At 34.8% G+C, this 18,564-nt stretch overlaps 1 protein-coding gene across 1 annotated transcript in view; it reads left to right on the forward strand.

Moving 5' to 3' along the window:
• Positions 1-4,266: 4,266 nt before the first annotated feature.
• LOC103606804 (histone deacetylase 9-like) overlaps positions 4,267-18,564 on the forward strand; it is a gene marked incomplete at its 5' end in the record, with an annotated part of 39,726 nt that continues 25,428 nt past the window's right edge. Inside the window, 2 exons of the mRNA XM_008591347.1 lie at positions 4,267-4,398; positions 9,345-9,460. Of these exons, the coding sequence (XP_008589569.1) occupies positions 4,267-4,398; positions 9,345-9,460 (248 nt within the window). The remainder of the gene's footprint in view (positions 4,399-9,344; positions 9,461-18,564) is intronic.

The following is an 18,564-nucleotide window of genomic DNA, read 5'->3' on the forward strand; positions in this document are numbered from 1 at the left end:
ACAGCCCAGATTCAGATTCCAATGCTAATTCCTTCATGTATAAACTGTAACCTTAAGTGAGTTGTTTAATCTCTGTGAATCGTTTTATCCTCAATAAAAGAGCAGTAATAATGCCTACCCTACATCTTGGTTAAGACAATAAAGGACGTGAAATTAAGTTCCTAGCTCAACTGGCAGTCTGTCCCCCCAAAAGACAGATTGATTAATTGATAGACTCTATCAATAGATATATTGATTAATGAATGTTCCACGTAGTCCACCTATGAAGACTAACGAACTTATGCTAAAACAAAAGAAAAAAATAAGTAGAAGAATAGATTGCTAAAATTGGTCTAGTCCTTTGCTTTGTGCAATGTTATCTATAAAAACAACAACAACAAAAATAACAGTCGTCCTTTTCTGAACTTTTACTGGTACATTTAAAATACTTTTTTGGTTAGTAATTGGCTTTACATATTTCCTTCACTTTCTTTATTTACCTGTTTATAAATTCTACTCTGTTTAGTTTTATGTCTTACATACATCCCCATCCACTAAGAATGATTACCTGCTGTATGAACCTTGTCTCTATTTACTTTTAATCCCAGGTTATAAATATTCTTTACACCAATATTTAGACAAAATAAGTGAATACTACATATCGTGGTATAAAGAAGTTCCTCATTCTTACTGGAAATGATCATAAGGAGAAAAGGAAGAAGTTTCCATTGAATTAATATTATTTATGTTAATAATATTTTTAGAATATTTCATAATATTAATTAAGATAAGTAATTATTAATCAAGATTAGGAACTAGAGTAATCAATGTTTCTTTACACCCAGAAAACAGCAACAGCAGAGGCCGTTCCCACTTCTAGGGTTGAAGGAGAAAGGAGAAGAAATTGTTCCTGGAGTGCTGGAGGCCTCCAGAGGGAGGGAAGGTCAGGAAGAGACTAAGCTAGGGCCAGTGGTGCAGCACTGCAACAGGAGAGTGTGTGATACCCTGCCCCCTCCCTCCTCTTTCCTGTGACCACCAGCCTGACCTGCCAGTAGGTGGAGCCCAAATGAAATCCAACCAGCAAAGGACTGTAGTGATATAACTTTGGGATTCAGCCTCCATGGGCTCAGAGAAGGAAGGAAAATGGAGTCTGTTGGGGCAAATGGAGAAAATCCAGAAAAAACAATTTCCATTTTAACATGATAAATGGAGATTTTTAAAGATATAAAATAATTCATCTCAAGCCAAACAGCGGATGTGTGGAGCAGGCATTTAAACACACATCTCTGTGACTCCAAGCACTACAAAGGAATCATCATAACTGATTTGCATGAATGAACTGATGTTCAGAGAGACTATGAATTATTCAAGATTATTGATTTTAGTGGTATTAGGTGCAAGACTAGAACCCAGTTCTCATTCCTATTGTGGTGTTTGCTTTCTTATGTTGACCTAAACAGCGGATGTGTGGAGCAGGCATTTAAACACACATCTCTTTGACTCCAAGCACTACAAAGGAATCATAACTGATTTGCATGAATGAACTGATGTTCAGAGAGCCTATGAATTATTCAAGATTATTGATTTTAGTGGTAGTAGGTGCAAGACTAGAACCCAGTTCTCATTCCTATTGTGGTGTTTGCTTTCTTATGTTGACCACTGAAAGAAATTTAGCAGGTGTATATCCAGCCTGTTCTGAAATAGACAAACATAGAAGTGAAAGCTATCTGCCAACCTTAAAAGTCATTTCTTTCTGAAAAGCTTGTGAAATTGTAGGTTTCATGTAGAATGTTTAAATGGCATATGCTATTTTTCCAAGTTGTTGGCACATTTTTGTCTTGATTGCCAACACTCAGATCCAGCTGGTGTCATGTGTTAGAAGGGGGAGGAAGACAGGACTGAGAATTAGGAGATTTGGGAACAAATCCTAGCTCTGCCATTCCTAGCTGTGTAGCCTTCGGCAATGGCACCAAAAATATAAGTTCCTTAAAACTTTTATTCCCTCTCACATTCACCCAGATCTTCACAGTTATTCTCAGGATTCTGATTGGGTGGCCACAACTGGTAAGGTCAGGGAGGGTGTTAGAATTACATTTGACAAAGGAAGAATCAGACTCAGAAAGCACTAGAATCTTACTGAATATACACTGTTGTTGGAAGTGATTAATCAATTTACCTCCGCTGGACAGCCAATTTATAGTGTTGAATCCATTTGGTTTAATCAAGTCATGTCTAGAACTAAGTCTGAGAATCTGTGAATTTTGTCCTAGGGTTATAAACAAGGCTACAGAGGATATCAATATAGTTAGCACCTAGGGATTCATAGTTTCTCATTTTTCCTTTCCAGGTTTTAGATGAATAAATTTATTACCGATAGCTTTTCAGAGACAAGATTTATATTTAAATTTTTTTAAAAATAAATGTACATAGGGAAACAAACCTAAGTGAGTTAATATAGTCTCATTTTCTCACTTCAATCCTGGGTGAGTTGGGTGTTAGTAATTGAGATTCAGACTTCCCCACTAAAAAAAGTGGGTTGCCACTCCTGGAAGGTCTGGCAAAGAACCTGAATCCTTCCCAAAATTGTTTACTTTGTCTGCCTCAAGGTGGGAGGCCCAGCAAGTAACACATTTCAGGTCTCTGTTACTCTGAGCTTCTCATTCTCAGCCCTGATCTCTGCCCCACCTCCTGATTTTCTACTTTTACAGTATTTTCAGGTCTTCAATTTTTTTCTACCTTTTCAGTGTTTTCAGGCATAAAATCAGGTGTACAAGACAAAAAAAGTTAACTTGCTTTATTTTTTGTATCTGAAATTAACTTTCAAGTTCCTATTTCACCTAGCCAACTCCAAGAAAACCTATAATGCAAGAATTCTAGTTTCAAGTTTAAAGCTGTAGAGAAGTGAAAAAGAAAAGAATAAAGATAAAAATAAGTATAGATGTCTGAAGTCTGAAAGTAAAAGAAAGGAGAAAGAATGTACATTCTACTTTTGATACCCTTTGTAGTATGGCAAAAGTATAAATGCCTTCAAAGAAAATAGTTTCGTTGATCAAAAAATCTAGCCAAATTATAACATTTTATCTACTATAGATGGTTAGTGATGCTTTGGCAAAGCTATTTTATGATTTTTATGATGTTTATACATAAGGAAGGGTGGAAGAGCAATACAGTCCTTTCAGTATTTAGGAGAATAGACATGAGCCAGATGACCTGGGTACAGATCCTGGCTTCATCCGTTTTTACTTCTGTAACCTTGGGCAAGTTACTTACCCTCTGTGTTTTGGTTTTCTCCTTGATATAATCAAATTATAAATATTATCTATGCCATATGGATGTTTTTTGGTTAAACAAGTTAATATTAACAAAAATGCTTAGAACAATACTGGAACATAGAAAACACTACATAAATGTTAGTTGTCATTGGAAAAAACCTTTCCACCACCACCACCACCACCATCATTGATTTCTGCAACACAGAGACTCAATTCAGTGTTTCCATCTTCTAAACTATAATTATTTAAAAACATAATAAATGGTCACTAATTAAAGTGCTTCACAATTTAGAATCATTTAACCAAAGAAATAGTAACATATGCATGAATAATGTGCATTTATCCCTTGGAACATACAGCCTACCTCAGACTTTTCGTTTAAGATTTGGTCACCCTTTCTTTCTAGCCTATAGTATATTGAATGTATAAAAAGGTTTGTTCACAGTGATTCTTGCCGGTTTGGTGTTTTTACACTAAGTGTGTTTTCCCAGGGTTTTAGGTTAGAAACTACTGACAAAGAAATACTCCAGGAGTCAGAATTACACATAAATTATATGGTACAGAGGTGTCTTCTTATTACCAGAAGTCAGGTCAGAGTCTCTAAAATCATATTAAGTTACTGTTTTTGTGGTTATTGAGTTTCACCCTTGAGAGAATTAACTGGGCCAACAATCAAGTGTAATAAATCTTACTCTGACCCAAACATAATTAGTGATTAAACTTACCATTACCAATCCCAATTCTTCTAGATAAAATAAGTAGAAAACCTATATTTTTCCTCTCTTTTCATTTTCATATTTAGAGAAGTAGAAAAACGTTTTGCACATTACATGGAAATAATTACTTATATTTGTCAGTTTAATTAATTTAGGGTCAATGCCTTATTTATATGCTTGGGTCTATAATTGGAGAATGAGAAGGGACCAGGAAAAGGGTGAGACTTCTTTTCTAAACACAGGAGCACTTGGCTCTCTATTTTTTAATTTTTATCTATTTTCTTTGTCTCAATCTTCAGCCTCTGAGCCCAACTTGAAGGTGCGGTCCAGGTTAAAACAGAAAGTGGCAGAGAGGAGAAGCAGCCCCTTACTCAGGCGGAAGGATGGAAATGTTGTCACTTCATTCAAGAAGCGAATGTTTGAGGTGACAGGTAATTGAGGATTGGGCAGACATATACTAACAAAACATGCTGGTAGTAGGAATGAAAAAGAAAAAAAGTTTAGAATAATATACCTGCTGAATATTAAAAGTTATTTTGAGGAGAAATATTTATTGGAAGGAAATTATATTGAAAACTCAGAAGTAGTTCAGTAAACCTTGCTATGCATTAACCAACTGTGTTAAACAGGAAATGAATGAAAAAACAGAGCTATGTGTCAATCAAGGCATAACTAGGGAACACCAAAGCTCACCTTATTCTTTTCAGAAACAGGCAGTCCATTTTGGGAATGCCAACCAGGCAAATATAACTTTTAATGAAATTTGATCAGAAATGAGCAGAGGGAGGTCCAAGAAGAACACTTCCCCCTACTCAGACATGAATGTACCAAATACATCTGGGAAAATTAAAATACGTGGAGCAGCAAAACCTTGACTTTTCAACAAATTTACAGAACTCATAAATGACTTTATGTGTTTACTAGTGAACTGGGACTTATGGCAGAAGGGGGATATATTGCTTTTTATGAAGGGGAAGAAATTGTCATTTTCACTAGTCTCAAATGGAAGAGTTCTTATTTTTTTAGCTGCCTGGTTAGTAGTGGGGTGAACAGGTTAGGAAATTCAACCTGATGTCTTACAAACCCCCCTAGTCCCAGTTGTACCTGGTCTGAAATTAGAGAAGACCTAAGGATACAAGAATGAAAAAGGCTAACCGAAATAATAATACTGGCTACTGTTTGTTGAGTATCTACTTAAAGATATGCATTGTACCTGGTTATTTCCTTTGGTTACCTCAAGAAAGAAGTGGTAACCTGCAACCATTTTTCTCCATTCTCAAGGAAAATTGTACCAATGTAGTTAGTTGGTATTAGTTCTCCAAGGTTAGATCTTATCCTTAGCCTGTTTTTAAGTTTTGTTTTCTCTTCCTCTTTTAGCCATGACAGTGTTTACTTCAGAAAGGCAATTTGGTTGAAGATTGTGGAAGTGGAGGTGGAAAAGTGTATTTAGGTATAGTGTGACTTAAAAGTTTGAATAGATTAATTAGGAAAAACAAAATTTTAGTCTTCTATTCAATCCTAACAGATCGATATTCTCTTCTGTAGAAGAATGTTAGTGATTACCATGGGATTTTTTTTTTTCCTTGAGGAATAAGAAATAGTGAAGAAATGATCAATAGATGAAATTATTTTACTAGGGTTTATATTTATTTTTCTGTGTGAAATATAACCACTAATTTAGAACAATTGCATTCTAAGTTCACAGTTATAGACAATTTTTTTCTAGAAATATTATTAAGTAAAAATTTTAAGTAAGATTTTCTTATATGAGTAGAGGTCCTTGGTTGAGGAGTGGGGTTGGGAAGTGAACTTGTTATAATTAATTTAAAGAATAAGCATATCAATTGTATAGTGTAAATGGAGATAGATTGTTTTTCTAATTGGAGAGACTAGTTTTTTGCTAGTTTTTCTGCTTTATAATCCTAATATCTAAGGTCATATTTATTTATCCCAGTATCTTTTCTATTTTCCTATTAGTTCATTTTCTTGATTATAACTTTTTCTCTACAGTCACTTTTCTTTCTTACCAAATTGAAGTGGAATTTATCTCAATAGTTATCTGAGTAATGATTACTCCTCATTATAAGGGTTATGATATGCCAGAGTTTTACCTGATTTGCTTTACATTTAAAATATAATATTTTTATCTTCTTAATTTTGTGAGATAATAAGTCCCCTTTTTTATGTCAGGAAATAATGTGTATTTGAAGAGAGGCTTGTGCATTTCTTAGACACACATTTCTGGTCAGTGAGTTGGGACTAGTGAATGCTTTGGTAGATTTTTTAAACTGACATGCTGCACTTACTCTAAATGTCTTCGGAGGCTCTGAATTACCAGACATACAGCTGTCCTCACCTGTATTCCTTCCCATTTCTCTGCCAACTTTCATGTAATTTGGATGACCTCTGTTTGGATCTTACTACTAGTTATCTTTAGTATCTAGTCAGAGACCATAATAACATCATAGCAGTTAAATTCCCATTGCTGATATTCTCTCACCTTTATATCTTTTCTCTCTTCCCCGTTTCATAGGTTCAAGTGTATGCTCTTTGCAAACCCATGCTACCTTTCTACTCCCAATAGTTGACACAGAAGTCATTTACCAGCTTCCTCTTTTTCAAATTCAAGGGTTTTCTGTCCCCCTTCTGCCATGTTCTTTAAAAATTCCAAGCATCGACTCATCCCTGTGTCTGTAATGCCTTCTCCACCCTCCCCTTCTCCATTGCATTTCATGAACTACTCTTCTTCAAGCTTTGGTTATCATATCATTTCTTCTCTGAGGTTTTGTCAGTATTCTCAGAAAATCAGTTGCTACCTCTCCTCAGGTCCCGTCCAGTGTGATGTTGTAGAATACACTATTGCCTTGAATACTAATGTTTATAGCAGTGGTTTCTATGTAAGAAAATAGTTTGGTCTGAATATCACATAAAATAATATAAATAATAGAATTAAAAATTGGTAAGACAGCATGTTTAAGATTTTTTTTTTTAATGTGGAAATGGGAATGAGATATTAAGGAGAAATCAGTACTTAGTCATATTGGAAAGACAAGAGTTAGGAGTTAGGGAAAAGACGCTCCTGTAAAAGTTTTAAAAACATGTTCATTTTCTTTGTTAAAAGTAAACAAGGAAGAGGCAAAGATTTTTAAAAAGTATATTAATCGAAATTTAAGCAAGACATATAGACAGAAAGTCAGTGAGAAAGATGCATTTATATATTTTATTATTCTAATAACTTGTTCAAATCCTACAATGAATAAGTGGCAAGACCAGAATTCTACCACCAATCTCACATTCCTTCCAGTGGCATTGCATTTCTGAGTAGAGAAATATTTGCAGTTGAAAGCTGGGAATTATTGGTGTTCTGAGGGATGAAAAGAAAATATTGCCTGGAAATTGGGAGTTCCCATTCTCTGATGGTGCATGAGCCGGGCTTTGAGTTTACAGGTGGGATTGGGCCTGCAATGAAGTGGAGAGAAAGGAGGATAGAAAAGTATGAAATGGGAAAGTGTTTGCCACTTAGGAGAGTAGGTGATTTAATTTGACTGACCGCAGAGTGCAGTAAAGGCAATAGAAGGAAATGTTAGGCTCCGTTTTGGTGCAGAAGGACACAGTGAAAGTTGTCTCAGTATGATGCATTTGCCAAGAGTTTGGAAAAAAGTTTTGAGAGACTTCTGGAGCGACTCTGAAGTAATAAGAGACTTTTCCTGTAGTTCATGAGAGAATAACAAGGGCTTATACTGAAATGATTGTAGTCAGACATAGATGAGAGATCATGCGAAGAACAAATGGAAAAGACCTCATTAGATTTGGGGTAAACAAGGGAATGAGGATGACTTTAAGGGCGGTGATAAGTACAGAGATAAGCAGAAAACATTTAATATTGGAATACATTGAAGTTGACACCCATGTAATGGAAGATTAAAAATGCCCAGCATTCCAGAGGAATTCAGGCTGAAATTTATGAAAGCTAAAGGCAAGAAACTTTCACAAGAGTGCTCTGCCTTAAAATAACATTTGAAGTTATGATATTGAGTGAGTTTGACAAGGGAAAGAGAAAAGGAATAAGGCCACAAACTTAGGTGAATTTATTTAGGAATTGGTAGAAGGAAAAAAAGTCAGGGAGATGTGAACAAACATGGAGGTGGAAAACATTATTGAAAAATAGGATATGGAGAATGATGGCTTTTGTCAGAAGCCTTCAGATTTGGGGGCATTTGAGAGAAGAGTTGCAGTTGGTAGTAAGCCACGTTGCCAGGGCTAGAAGGAATGAGTAGACATTATGAGAGCACACTACTTCTCAAGAATTATTAGCATGCTGTCAGACTAGAGGGACAATTCCAGTGGAGAAGCAAGGCCTGAAGATTCCGAATAATTGATGGAACAAAATTCTCAAACTACGTAAGGGGACAGCGTCATGGGTGAGAGTAAATGGCTAGTCTTGGAAAGGGGAGAAGAGGAGAAATGCTTTACTTTTGAAATGGGAAGGGTGAGGGAGAAAGAAAATCTGCTGGTGGAAATATCAGAAGTATGGTTCTCAAATATCAGAACTCTCTGCAAAGTATGAGGCAAGGTAATGTGTGCAAAACTAGGTTGAAAGATGAGGCAACTAGAAAAATTTTGAAGTGAATGAAGGTAAAAATTAATTAGAACCCAATAAATAATTTACAAGGCTTGATAAGATGACTTCTCTAGCTATATTTCTAGAAATCGGAAATTTATATATATTTTTAATTAGATGTTTAAAATTTTATTTGTTAAACTTAGGGAACTTCTCATCTTCTGGAAAATAAGTTGGGTTGACTTAAGGTCAGATGGTGTTTTACAAGGCCATCAATGCGATGTAGAGATTCTACATTCTATTGCATTTTCTTCATACAACTTTGGTATAGCCTTGGAATATCAAGTAAAGAGCAGATTAAGACACAGCATTTGAGCACTTTTTTTCAGACACAACAGAAATGGCTTTGGGTCTCATGTCTAATGAGTTAGTTTTTTGGTGTGCACAGGTCATTATATATATATCACTGTTATTTTTAATGATAGCAAAAGAGCAAATGAGAGAAGATTCCTTTTTTTTTTTTCCTCATCAAAATCTTCTAGTACCCTCTCTAACAGCATGTCATTACTTCTCTAGAACTATTAGATACTACCTCGTATTTTGTGCAGTGAAAACAAAGGTGGGGGGGAAGTGGTATGAAAATTCAGAAGTGCTTCAAAAATTTTTATAGTTTTTTCAGTTTAGTGAAGTGTGGTGCTTGTCGTTCATGTAGGGGGAAGATAAAATATTGTCCAGTGCTGTGTATTACTTACAGTAACTAAAGTTCATCTTTGTATGTTTTTCATGAATATATTTGTACTTCACACTATTTTTCAGAATCCTCAGTCAGTAGTAGTTCCCCGGGGTCTGGTCCCAGTTCACCAAACAATGGGCCAACTGGAAACATTACTGAAAACGAGACTTCGGTTTTGCCCCCTACTCCTCATGCTGAGGTAAGACCCTCATTATTTTGGTTCTTTTAAAAATTGGATCCCTCGTTAGCTATCTAATACAAAGTGATATTTCTCAGTTGAATTTTAATATCCAAGTGATATTTATGAATTGTTCCCTCCATTTCACAGGATATAAACCTATAAAAAAAAACTGGTAGTTATTAACAAATATAAATATTATAAGCCTATAAGGAAAATAATTGACATTTTAATTAACTGGTATAAATAAACCTATAAGAAAAATAACTGATATTTATTAACTGATATAAGTAAATATTGGTTGTTATGGACCTGTAAGAAAATAATTGGTATTTATTAACATATAAGTTACTTAAATTATATAATTATATTTAATTAAATATCAGCTATTTTCTTATAGGTTTATAGTTTATGGAATTGCATAAACTTGATCTTATTTATAAATTAGACAACCAGGGATGTTTGGATGGCAATCAGGGTTTGAAAAATATTGAAATGTAATCCTCACATAAAACATTCTTAGTGATCCTGAGTGTGCACTTTCCAATAGTTGTACAATGTACTAGTCCTTCTGCTTGGTTGTTGGTTATGTTGATGACAGCAGACTCATCAGTAAGTAAAGACAACTTCATATAAACTTTTCACAAGAATAACCTAGCAAGGTGGGTTTATCCATGTGACCTGAAGAATAATGAAAAATAATTGGAGTGTTATACTCGAGAGAGAAAGAGAGAGGTCCGCTGAGCAAGCATTTATTAAGTATCTGCTATATGCCAGTCATTTTGCTGGGCAGCAGGGATATAAAGATGGACAAGATATGAGAGTGTTATACTCGAGAGAGAGAGAGAGAGGTCCGCCGAGCAAGCATTTATTGAGTATCTGCTATATGCCAGTCATTTTGCTGGGCAGCAGGGATATAAAGATGGACAAGATATGAACTTTGTCCTTGAAGTTGTTAAAGGAAATTCGTTTAAAGTTACACATGATTTACTGGAATCTATATTACAAGACTAAGAGGAAAGTGAATGTGGGAGTCAGCAAAAATTTGTCCGTGTAGCTTCTGTATTTAGGGTAAGCAAAGGCAACAGACTGAAAATAGCCACTCTTGGGGAATCAGTTGCTTTGAAGTCACCAACCACTGACTGAAAGCCTTAATTTTTCCTTTCTGTCATTATAATGTTTTCTTCACTTTGCACTGCTCTGTGCAGAGAGAGCTGGTGTGATAAGTTCTCATAGATAACTGTGACATGCTTCTTCCTTTGTATTTTATAGTCATGGTACCTAAGGGCTCAGAGGGACTGGTAAATCTGATTGTTAGATTGCCTCTATAGCTTTCCTGTCATGTGACTATCCAACCTCTACTAGAACACTTCTAATTATAGGAAGCTCACTTCACTGTCTCCTGAGGCAACCCAGTTGATTTTTTAACAGTTATTTTGACTGACAGAAGTGTCTTCTGTTCATTATGCCAAAATATCGGTTGCAATGTACTTTCCTTTATATCGTACACACACACAAACACACACATATGCATATATACTATAAATTACTTATAAAGTTATCAGGCCAAAATATAAGTGAAGACAGCAACCCAGAAGTTATCCTTGGTAAGACCAAGACTGAAGCTAGTGAAGCCACTTCTGCTCTGAAGACATTTGTGTACTTGAGTTTTGAACTCTGGTTTTCAAGGCCTTATGAAACTGGGGAGACAGAAGATAAAGCCCAGTAAAGACCAAGGAGGATAATATAATAGGAGACTGTCCAGACTCTAAGCTGGGATCTCAAAAGCCCGTGATCCCAAAAGCTACACTTGTGTGTCTCCTACCCACACTCCCAGAGCTGTCTTGATGCAGAGTAGCACAAGGGGAGGATTCTCTCCCTGAAAAGTTGCAACCGCAAGTTAGTCCTTATGGATTTGTAGCCCAAATCACATAACCTAGAGCCTGTTAATTTGTTTTAAAGTGGCTCCATACTTGTAGGCCCTCAGCTGTCTGCGAAAAGCAAATGTAAAGTCTCTATGGAAGTATGCATCTTTATTCTAGATTACAAAAATTTCCCCCAAATAATTTTCCAAGGAACATGAGCAGGGTAGATAGATACTCTCACTTATGACCATCTTCCAGCTACTTGAAGTATAACATTTTGGGCCTCTACATTATCTCTGGCTTCCTCATCTGTTTTCTTGTTTCATACCATCCTGTTGCCCCTCTTTCTCTTTTTCATTATCTTTTCAAAAACATGATACTAGATGGAATAAATACTCATGTATGTTTGAAACCAGAGATGTAAATGGGATTATTAGACTATTGGTTATAGGTATTGTCTGTTGGTTAGTACAAATATATGTCAATATTGGTCAGTGTTCTGCAACCCTTTAATCAATTACCAGTAAAAGAACAACTTGGCCACAAGTTTTTTTAAAAGAAAAAAAAAACTTTAGATTTCCATTTCCTCTCAGTTTCAAGAATGTGATTCTCAATAATCGCAGAAACACCAGTGGATTTGGGGTCTAATCAGTCCCTGGATGGATTTTGTGCCTTGAAAAATGAAAACAACACAATACAGCTACATTCAACAATTAGCATGTATGCTTCTTAGAAATGCACTATCACGGCAATAAGTTTCAGAAGACCACTTACAGCATTATAGTATTTTATTAGGGCCAGAAACAGCAATACAATGTTTTGATTGGGACTATGTAGTAAAAGTATATTTTTAAAAGACAAAAGAATGATGAATACAAAATTGAGCATGATTTCAGGATGTAGAAAGGGGGAAAATATGTTTTGATAGTTACTAAAGTCGCAATACATATATTCCCTCATTATAAATACATATGTATGTGCACGCCATTCTTAGTACAACATATAAGAACAACCAAGAAATATGCATTGGTGAGATTAGAAGTACATGGAAAAGGTGACATTTTCTCTTTAAGCCCTTTATGAACTATTAAATTAGATTAAATGAGTGTACTAGATTGTGTACATATATATGTACACAATGAAATATATATATTTCAGATATATATTTGAAATATATATATTTCAGATATATATTTGAAATATATATATTTCAGATATATATTTGAAATATATATATTTCAGATATATATTTGAAATATATATATTTCAGATATATATTTGAAATATATATATTTCAGATATATATTTGAAATATATATATTTCAGATATATATTTGAAATATATATATTTCAGATATATATTTGAAATATATATATTTCAGATATATATTTGAAATATATATATTTCAGATATATATTTGAAATATATATATTTCAGATATATATTTGAAATATATATATTTCAGATATATATTTGAAATATATATATTTCAGATATATATTTGAAATATATATATTTCAGATATATATTTGAAATATATATATTTCAGATATATATTTGAAATATATATATTTCAGATATATATTTGAAATATATATATTTCAGATATATAGATATATATCTGAAATATATATATTTCATTGTGTACATATATATGTACACAATCTAGTACACTCATTTAATCTAATTTAATAGTTCATAAAGGGCTTAAAGAGAAAATGTCACCTTTTCCATGTACTTCTAATCTCACCAATGCATATTTCTTGGTTGTTCTTATATGTTGTACTAAGAATGGCGTGCACATACATATGTATTTATAATGAGGGAATATATGTATTGCGACTTTAGTAACTATCAAAACATATTTTCCCCCTTTCTACATCCTGAAATCATGCTCAATTTTGTATTCATCATTCTTTTGTCTTTTAAAAATATACTTTTACTACATAGTCCCAATCAAAACATTGTATTGCTGTTTCTGGCCCTAATAAAATACTATAATGCTGTAAGTGGTCTTCTAAAACTTATTGCCGTGATAGTGCATTTCTAAGAAGCATACATGCTAATTGTTGAATGTAGAAATATATATATTTCAAATATATATCTGAAATATATATATTTCAAATATATATCTGAAATATATATATTTCAGATATATATTTGAAATATATATATTTCAAATATATATCTGAAATATATATATTTCAAATATATATCTGAAATATATATATTTCAAATATATATCTGAAATATATATATTTCAAATATATATCTGAAATATATATATTTCAAATATATATCTGAAATATATATATTTCAAATATATATCTGAAATATATATATTTCAAATATATTTGATTGTATTGTGTAAATCTGTTTTATATTCCCAAGACCTTTACTGTTACAAATAACGTTTAGATGCCCTAGCTTTTCAGCTAATTTTTGAACATATTCTGTCACTACAAACCTTTTTTTTCACCCCCACCATTAAAAAAGAAGAAAAACAAAACAGGAGGAAATGTGATTTAATGGAGTCTAAAAGAGTAGAGGTATTTCTTCAGGTCAGTGACAGGACATTCACCTCCAAAGCTGAAAGGCTAGTTCAAAAGCAAGCACTGACTTACCTCATAATGAATTAATTGTGTGCCTGAACTATGATCCAAAAGGCCAGGTGGGCAGACCTTTATGCACTGATGGGTAGCCTCTCTGTGGCCCAGAACAAAAAATGCAGTCCTGATGGCTAACATGTGGTTTTCTGCTGCATTGCATTTACAGAGATCTGTTGTGTAATTCATTCTGGATAGGTGAGGAGATAGCAGAATTCAGACTGAGACTGTCAGCGAATTAATATCCTAGCTTTGTAACCCTAAAAACTTCCACCTAAACCAGAGGAGAAAAAAAAATATATTCTCAGCCCTACTTGATTAACCATCATTTAGAATTTACTATGATTTTTTACAGATGTCTTTTAAGATTAATATGTGATTTCATAGCAATAGAAATGTGTTGGGGGTGTGAATTAAGTACATTATTACACTCTTAGAAAATTAGTTGTATACTTTACCATTTAAAAAATAAGAGCAATATGGGGCCAGCCCCGTGACTCACTCGGGAGAGTGCGGCACTGGTAGCGCCGAGGCTGCAGGTTCGGATCCTATATAGGGATGGCCAGTGTGCTCACTGGCTGAGCGTGGTGCTGGCAACATCATGCTGAGGGTTGCAATCCCCTTACCGGTCAAAAAAAAAAAAGAGCAATACAGGTGAGTTTTCATTTTAAATTAGTATGACAGTGTATATTTGAGTGAGCTGTTTATTCCATGATCTGTAGGTAGAAAAGCATGTCACCTAATTCTTTCAGAGCCCATGTAAATGAATGGGATTCTACCCTCTTTTGCTGCTTAAGTCATAGGAAAGTAAGCCTATCTCTATAGATCTTGAGCCATAGATGAAAACAAAATTTTCTGTCTTGTAATTCACATGTCCTGTCTAACTTAGATAAAAGGAAGAGAGAAGTAGGAGGAGAATTTACTCCTAAGTTGAGGCTCAGGAAACAGCACAGTGTAGTGGAATGGTTTGGAATGTATGCAAAGGCTCTGTGGGAACCCAGTTCCAAAATCAACTACTTTGTCAGTTCCAAAATCAACTACTTTGTCATCATTGGTCAAGTCCCCAAATTTCCCCTGACCCTCAGATTCCTGATCTAGTAAAAAGTAGTAATTACGCTAACAGTTTTGTTACAGGGAATCAGTGTTCGGAAGGCAGGTGGTAAATTATGAAGTTCGAAACAAGTTCATTTTTTGTTGTTATTATCAATGCTGACTCCTGGTAGGGAAAACTCATTAGCATGTTTGTCTTCACGCCAGCAACTTTGATGTGAGAGTGAGTCTCCATCTGCTCTGACCACTTCTGTTCCATTTCTTCTATTTCTTACATATGCTCAGTCCCAGAACTCAGATTGTTGGAGCTACTTGCCTTTTACTCATTTGTAAACTTGGTTGGAGAGCTGAAACCTCAGGGATTTCTATTTCCAACTCCAGTCAGAGATGTCTTTACCTATCTAGTTACTTTATTGTTAATACTGTGGGCCTGTGGGTTCAAATATGTTTCCATGGATATCAGCACCATTACTTTAGATTCAGTAGATTTATTTGATGGCTATTTTAACAGTAGCCAAGCTGCTGGTTTATTTCTAGTTGAACATTAGTGGCTGTCTCTGCTATGGTGTTTTTTTAAATAATTTTTTCCAGCAGATACAAATGATTTTTAAGAAAGATTCTAATAATAAGGTTAAGTGTTCTAAATTCATCTGAAATGTCACTTGTTTTGCCCCAATCTCACATGACTCATCTGCCTGTTGTTTCAATAATAGTTGTTGTGGCATTTGCTGTAAATGTCATGTTCCCTTCTGAAGGGGTGTAGAGCTGTGGTTTTAGATGGAAGCAAATAAAACACTTTTCCCCACCTCAGGGAAATGAGGTTGCTATGACCAAAGAACCATTTAGTATATGATTCTTATATCTATTAGGATAGGAATAATATGAGTCATTATTGTAAAACAAGGTCTTTAAGAAAACATCACTGCCTTTCAAATGCAAAGCAAACCTCATCAAATGATTTTTGGGGGGAGGGGGACTCACAACCATTTTATAGTAATGAGTGCCCAGTAAAAATGAAAACTCAGTAATTTTTACTGCCTAAACAATTTTCTTTTTAATTAGATGTAGATTTTCATTTTTTATCAGCTGTCTGAAAGAAAAGTAGAAAATAAATCTGATCTTGAAAAATACTGTGAAAGCCATAGGCAAACATTAAATGATTAAGAGGCTTTTTTTCTCTTTCTTTTTTTTTTGTCCTTTTTTAATGTGGCATTCTTCATTTTTGAATAGTCTAGATTTGGGGGTTTGGGACCTTCTTTTTTTTTTTTTTTTTGTCCTTTTTTAATGTGGCATTCTTCATTTTTGAATAGTCTAGATTTGGGGGTTTGGGACCTTTTAAAGCCAAAGTTGACTGACACTTATGAGCATGTCTTAGTCAGAGGAGCTTCAGTCTTAGGCTGAAGGATCTGAAGTCCAGGGAAGGTCGTGGCTGCCCAGAGTCGCAAGCTAGTGCGTGGTAGAACTCAAGGGTAAGACGCTTAGGTCAAACTTCTTTTCACTAGTCCAGACTTCTTCTCACCAAAACCCTGTATGTATATTTTTCTTTTTCTCATTCTCATACATATTGTAAATAATTTTGAACATACAGTAAACTGAAAAGTCTACATCCTCTTTTCTTGTTAGCTTCTTAAAAAGTAGGCAATTATTTACATACCTAATATTTAGTCAAGGATCAGCAGTTGACTTCTTTGTGCTCTCAAGAGTGAAAAAGGTATTCATTTATCCCCCTCCATCCTCCGTCCTTCTTTCCTTCCTCTGTATCTCCTTTCCCCACTTCCGTTCTCCTTGCCCCTATAGGAAGTCATTCTCTCCTGCGTTTTTGCTTACATGGATTCTTACATCATATGTATTTTTCACTTTGTGTGCATGAATGTTAGTGGACATAAATGACATGGTGCTGTCTACCTCATTCTTGCACATCTACCTCATGTGTTTTTAGATCCATTCATTCTTTATGGATGCAGAAATCCAGTGGTTTGCTTTGAATCATCATAAAAATCCATAGTGGGGCTGCTCCATTTTACATACTCATTTCCCAGGTAGATGTCCTGGTGGCCTCCAGTTCCCATCCATCACCAAAAAAATGTTTCAATATGTACCTGTAGACATCACCCTACAGCTTATTGAAAGAATTTCTTAAAGTTATAATTCCCAGCAAAGATCATTTCTCTCTGAAAGAAGAAATTATTGGAGAGTTTTGACCAGAAGAGTCATGGTATGCAGTATCATTATTTTTGTTCATAGTGATGAATTGTTTACCAGGATTGCAGTACCAGTCTACAGTCCCACCAGTGTGTAAGGACTTTTACCTTTATCAATTCCCATGACACTTGTCACCGTCTATTTTTGTAATTTCTGCTAGTAACCGTTTTGAAAGAGTTTCTGAGTCTTCTAATTGAAACTAGTGTTTTTTTAAATTTCAATGGTTAAATAAATAGCTGAGATTTTTTTTTTAGTCTATGTGTATTTTATTCATCTGACTTACACATTTTATATATAAGATAGCCTTCCAATTGATGTGATAGTGAGAAAAGAAATTAAATAAAATTTAGAAGGACCTTACAAAAATATGAGTAGGCCTCCTTTACCCCAGCACCTGTCTCAATTTACATCCCCTTTCCTAACGTCATGCTCTTTCTGGTGAAATGGTAGTTACCCATCAAAGCCTGACTTAACAAGACACCTTCCTGTGTGCCATCGAAGTATTTTAACCCTACTCTAAAATAGTAATTATCACAGATTATTAGAAGCAGTTCTCTACTTTCCTGTGCACCTGCCTAGCATGTGAATTTGTGTGATATAGGACATCTTCTTATACCCAGCACCCAACATTGTTAATCTAACAGAGAGGAGTTACTCAGTTGTTTTGTGAAGGTAAACTGACAGCTATTTATACATTTAATATTTCCATTTTACCTAACTACAATAAAAGTTTCTGGATCTGAACAGTTTTCAGATTAAAACCATCTTTTCCTTGTTTTAAGCCGTGAAATGTTGGCATCTTAGCACAGCACTGATTTACGGGCTGGATTAGTTTCAAAACTGCTTCCTGGAAAAATCCTGGCTTTGCATGAAAATACTTGTGAGCTCACCACAATGTTAAGGTTGGGTGGCCTTCCAGCCTTGCTTGAATACTGGTCAGGATCCTTCATTGTCTTGGTGGAGTAGTACTCCTTATAACTTGTTGGTCTGGCTTTCAAGTGTGTCAGTACTTAGCAGTGTAAAATAGGGCTCCGGGTTTTATTAAGAATCATTAACCTGGAACACATAGCCTGCTTCTATCAAAGAGCCTTAATGAGGAAAGCTGCATTTGAAGAAAATAATTTGAGGAAAGTGATTTTTCAGTTCTAAGTCATCTGTGATTCTAGACATTGAGAGTCTACATAAACTCCGTGCCTGTTCCCTTATCCGTAATCCAAAAAGGTAAGCTAAGCAATGGGTCCTGAAGTTTCTATGACATGATATTATACCAGTTAGTCTCTGTGACAAGAACCAACTATACCCAGCAGATAGAAAGGATACAGAACTTCCCTTGCTTCCTCTGGAATTGTTCCCATGACTTGAAGATCCTCAATGTATATAAAGACACCAGGGCTGTCCCTC

The sequence above is a fragment of the Galeopterus variegatus genome, unplaced genomic scaffold (genome assembly GCF_000696425.1).
Source record: "Galeopterus variegatus unplaced genomic scaffold, G_variegatus-3.0.2 Scaffold6854, whole genome shotgun sequence".
Classification (NCBI taxonomy): domain Eukaryota; kingdom Metazoa; phylum Chordata; class Mammalia; order Dermoptera; family Cynocephalidae; genus Galeopterus; species Galeopterus variegatus.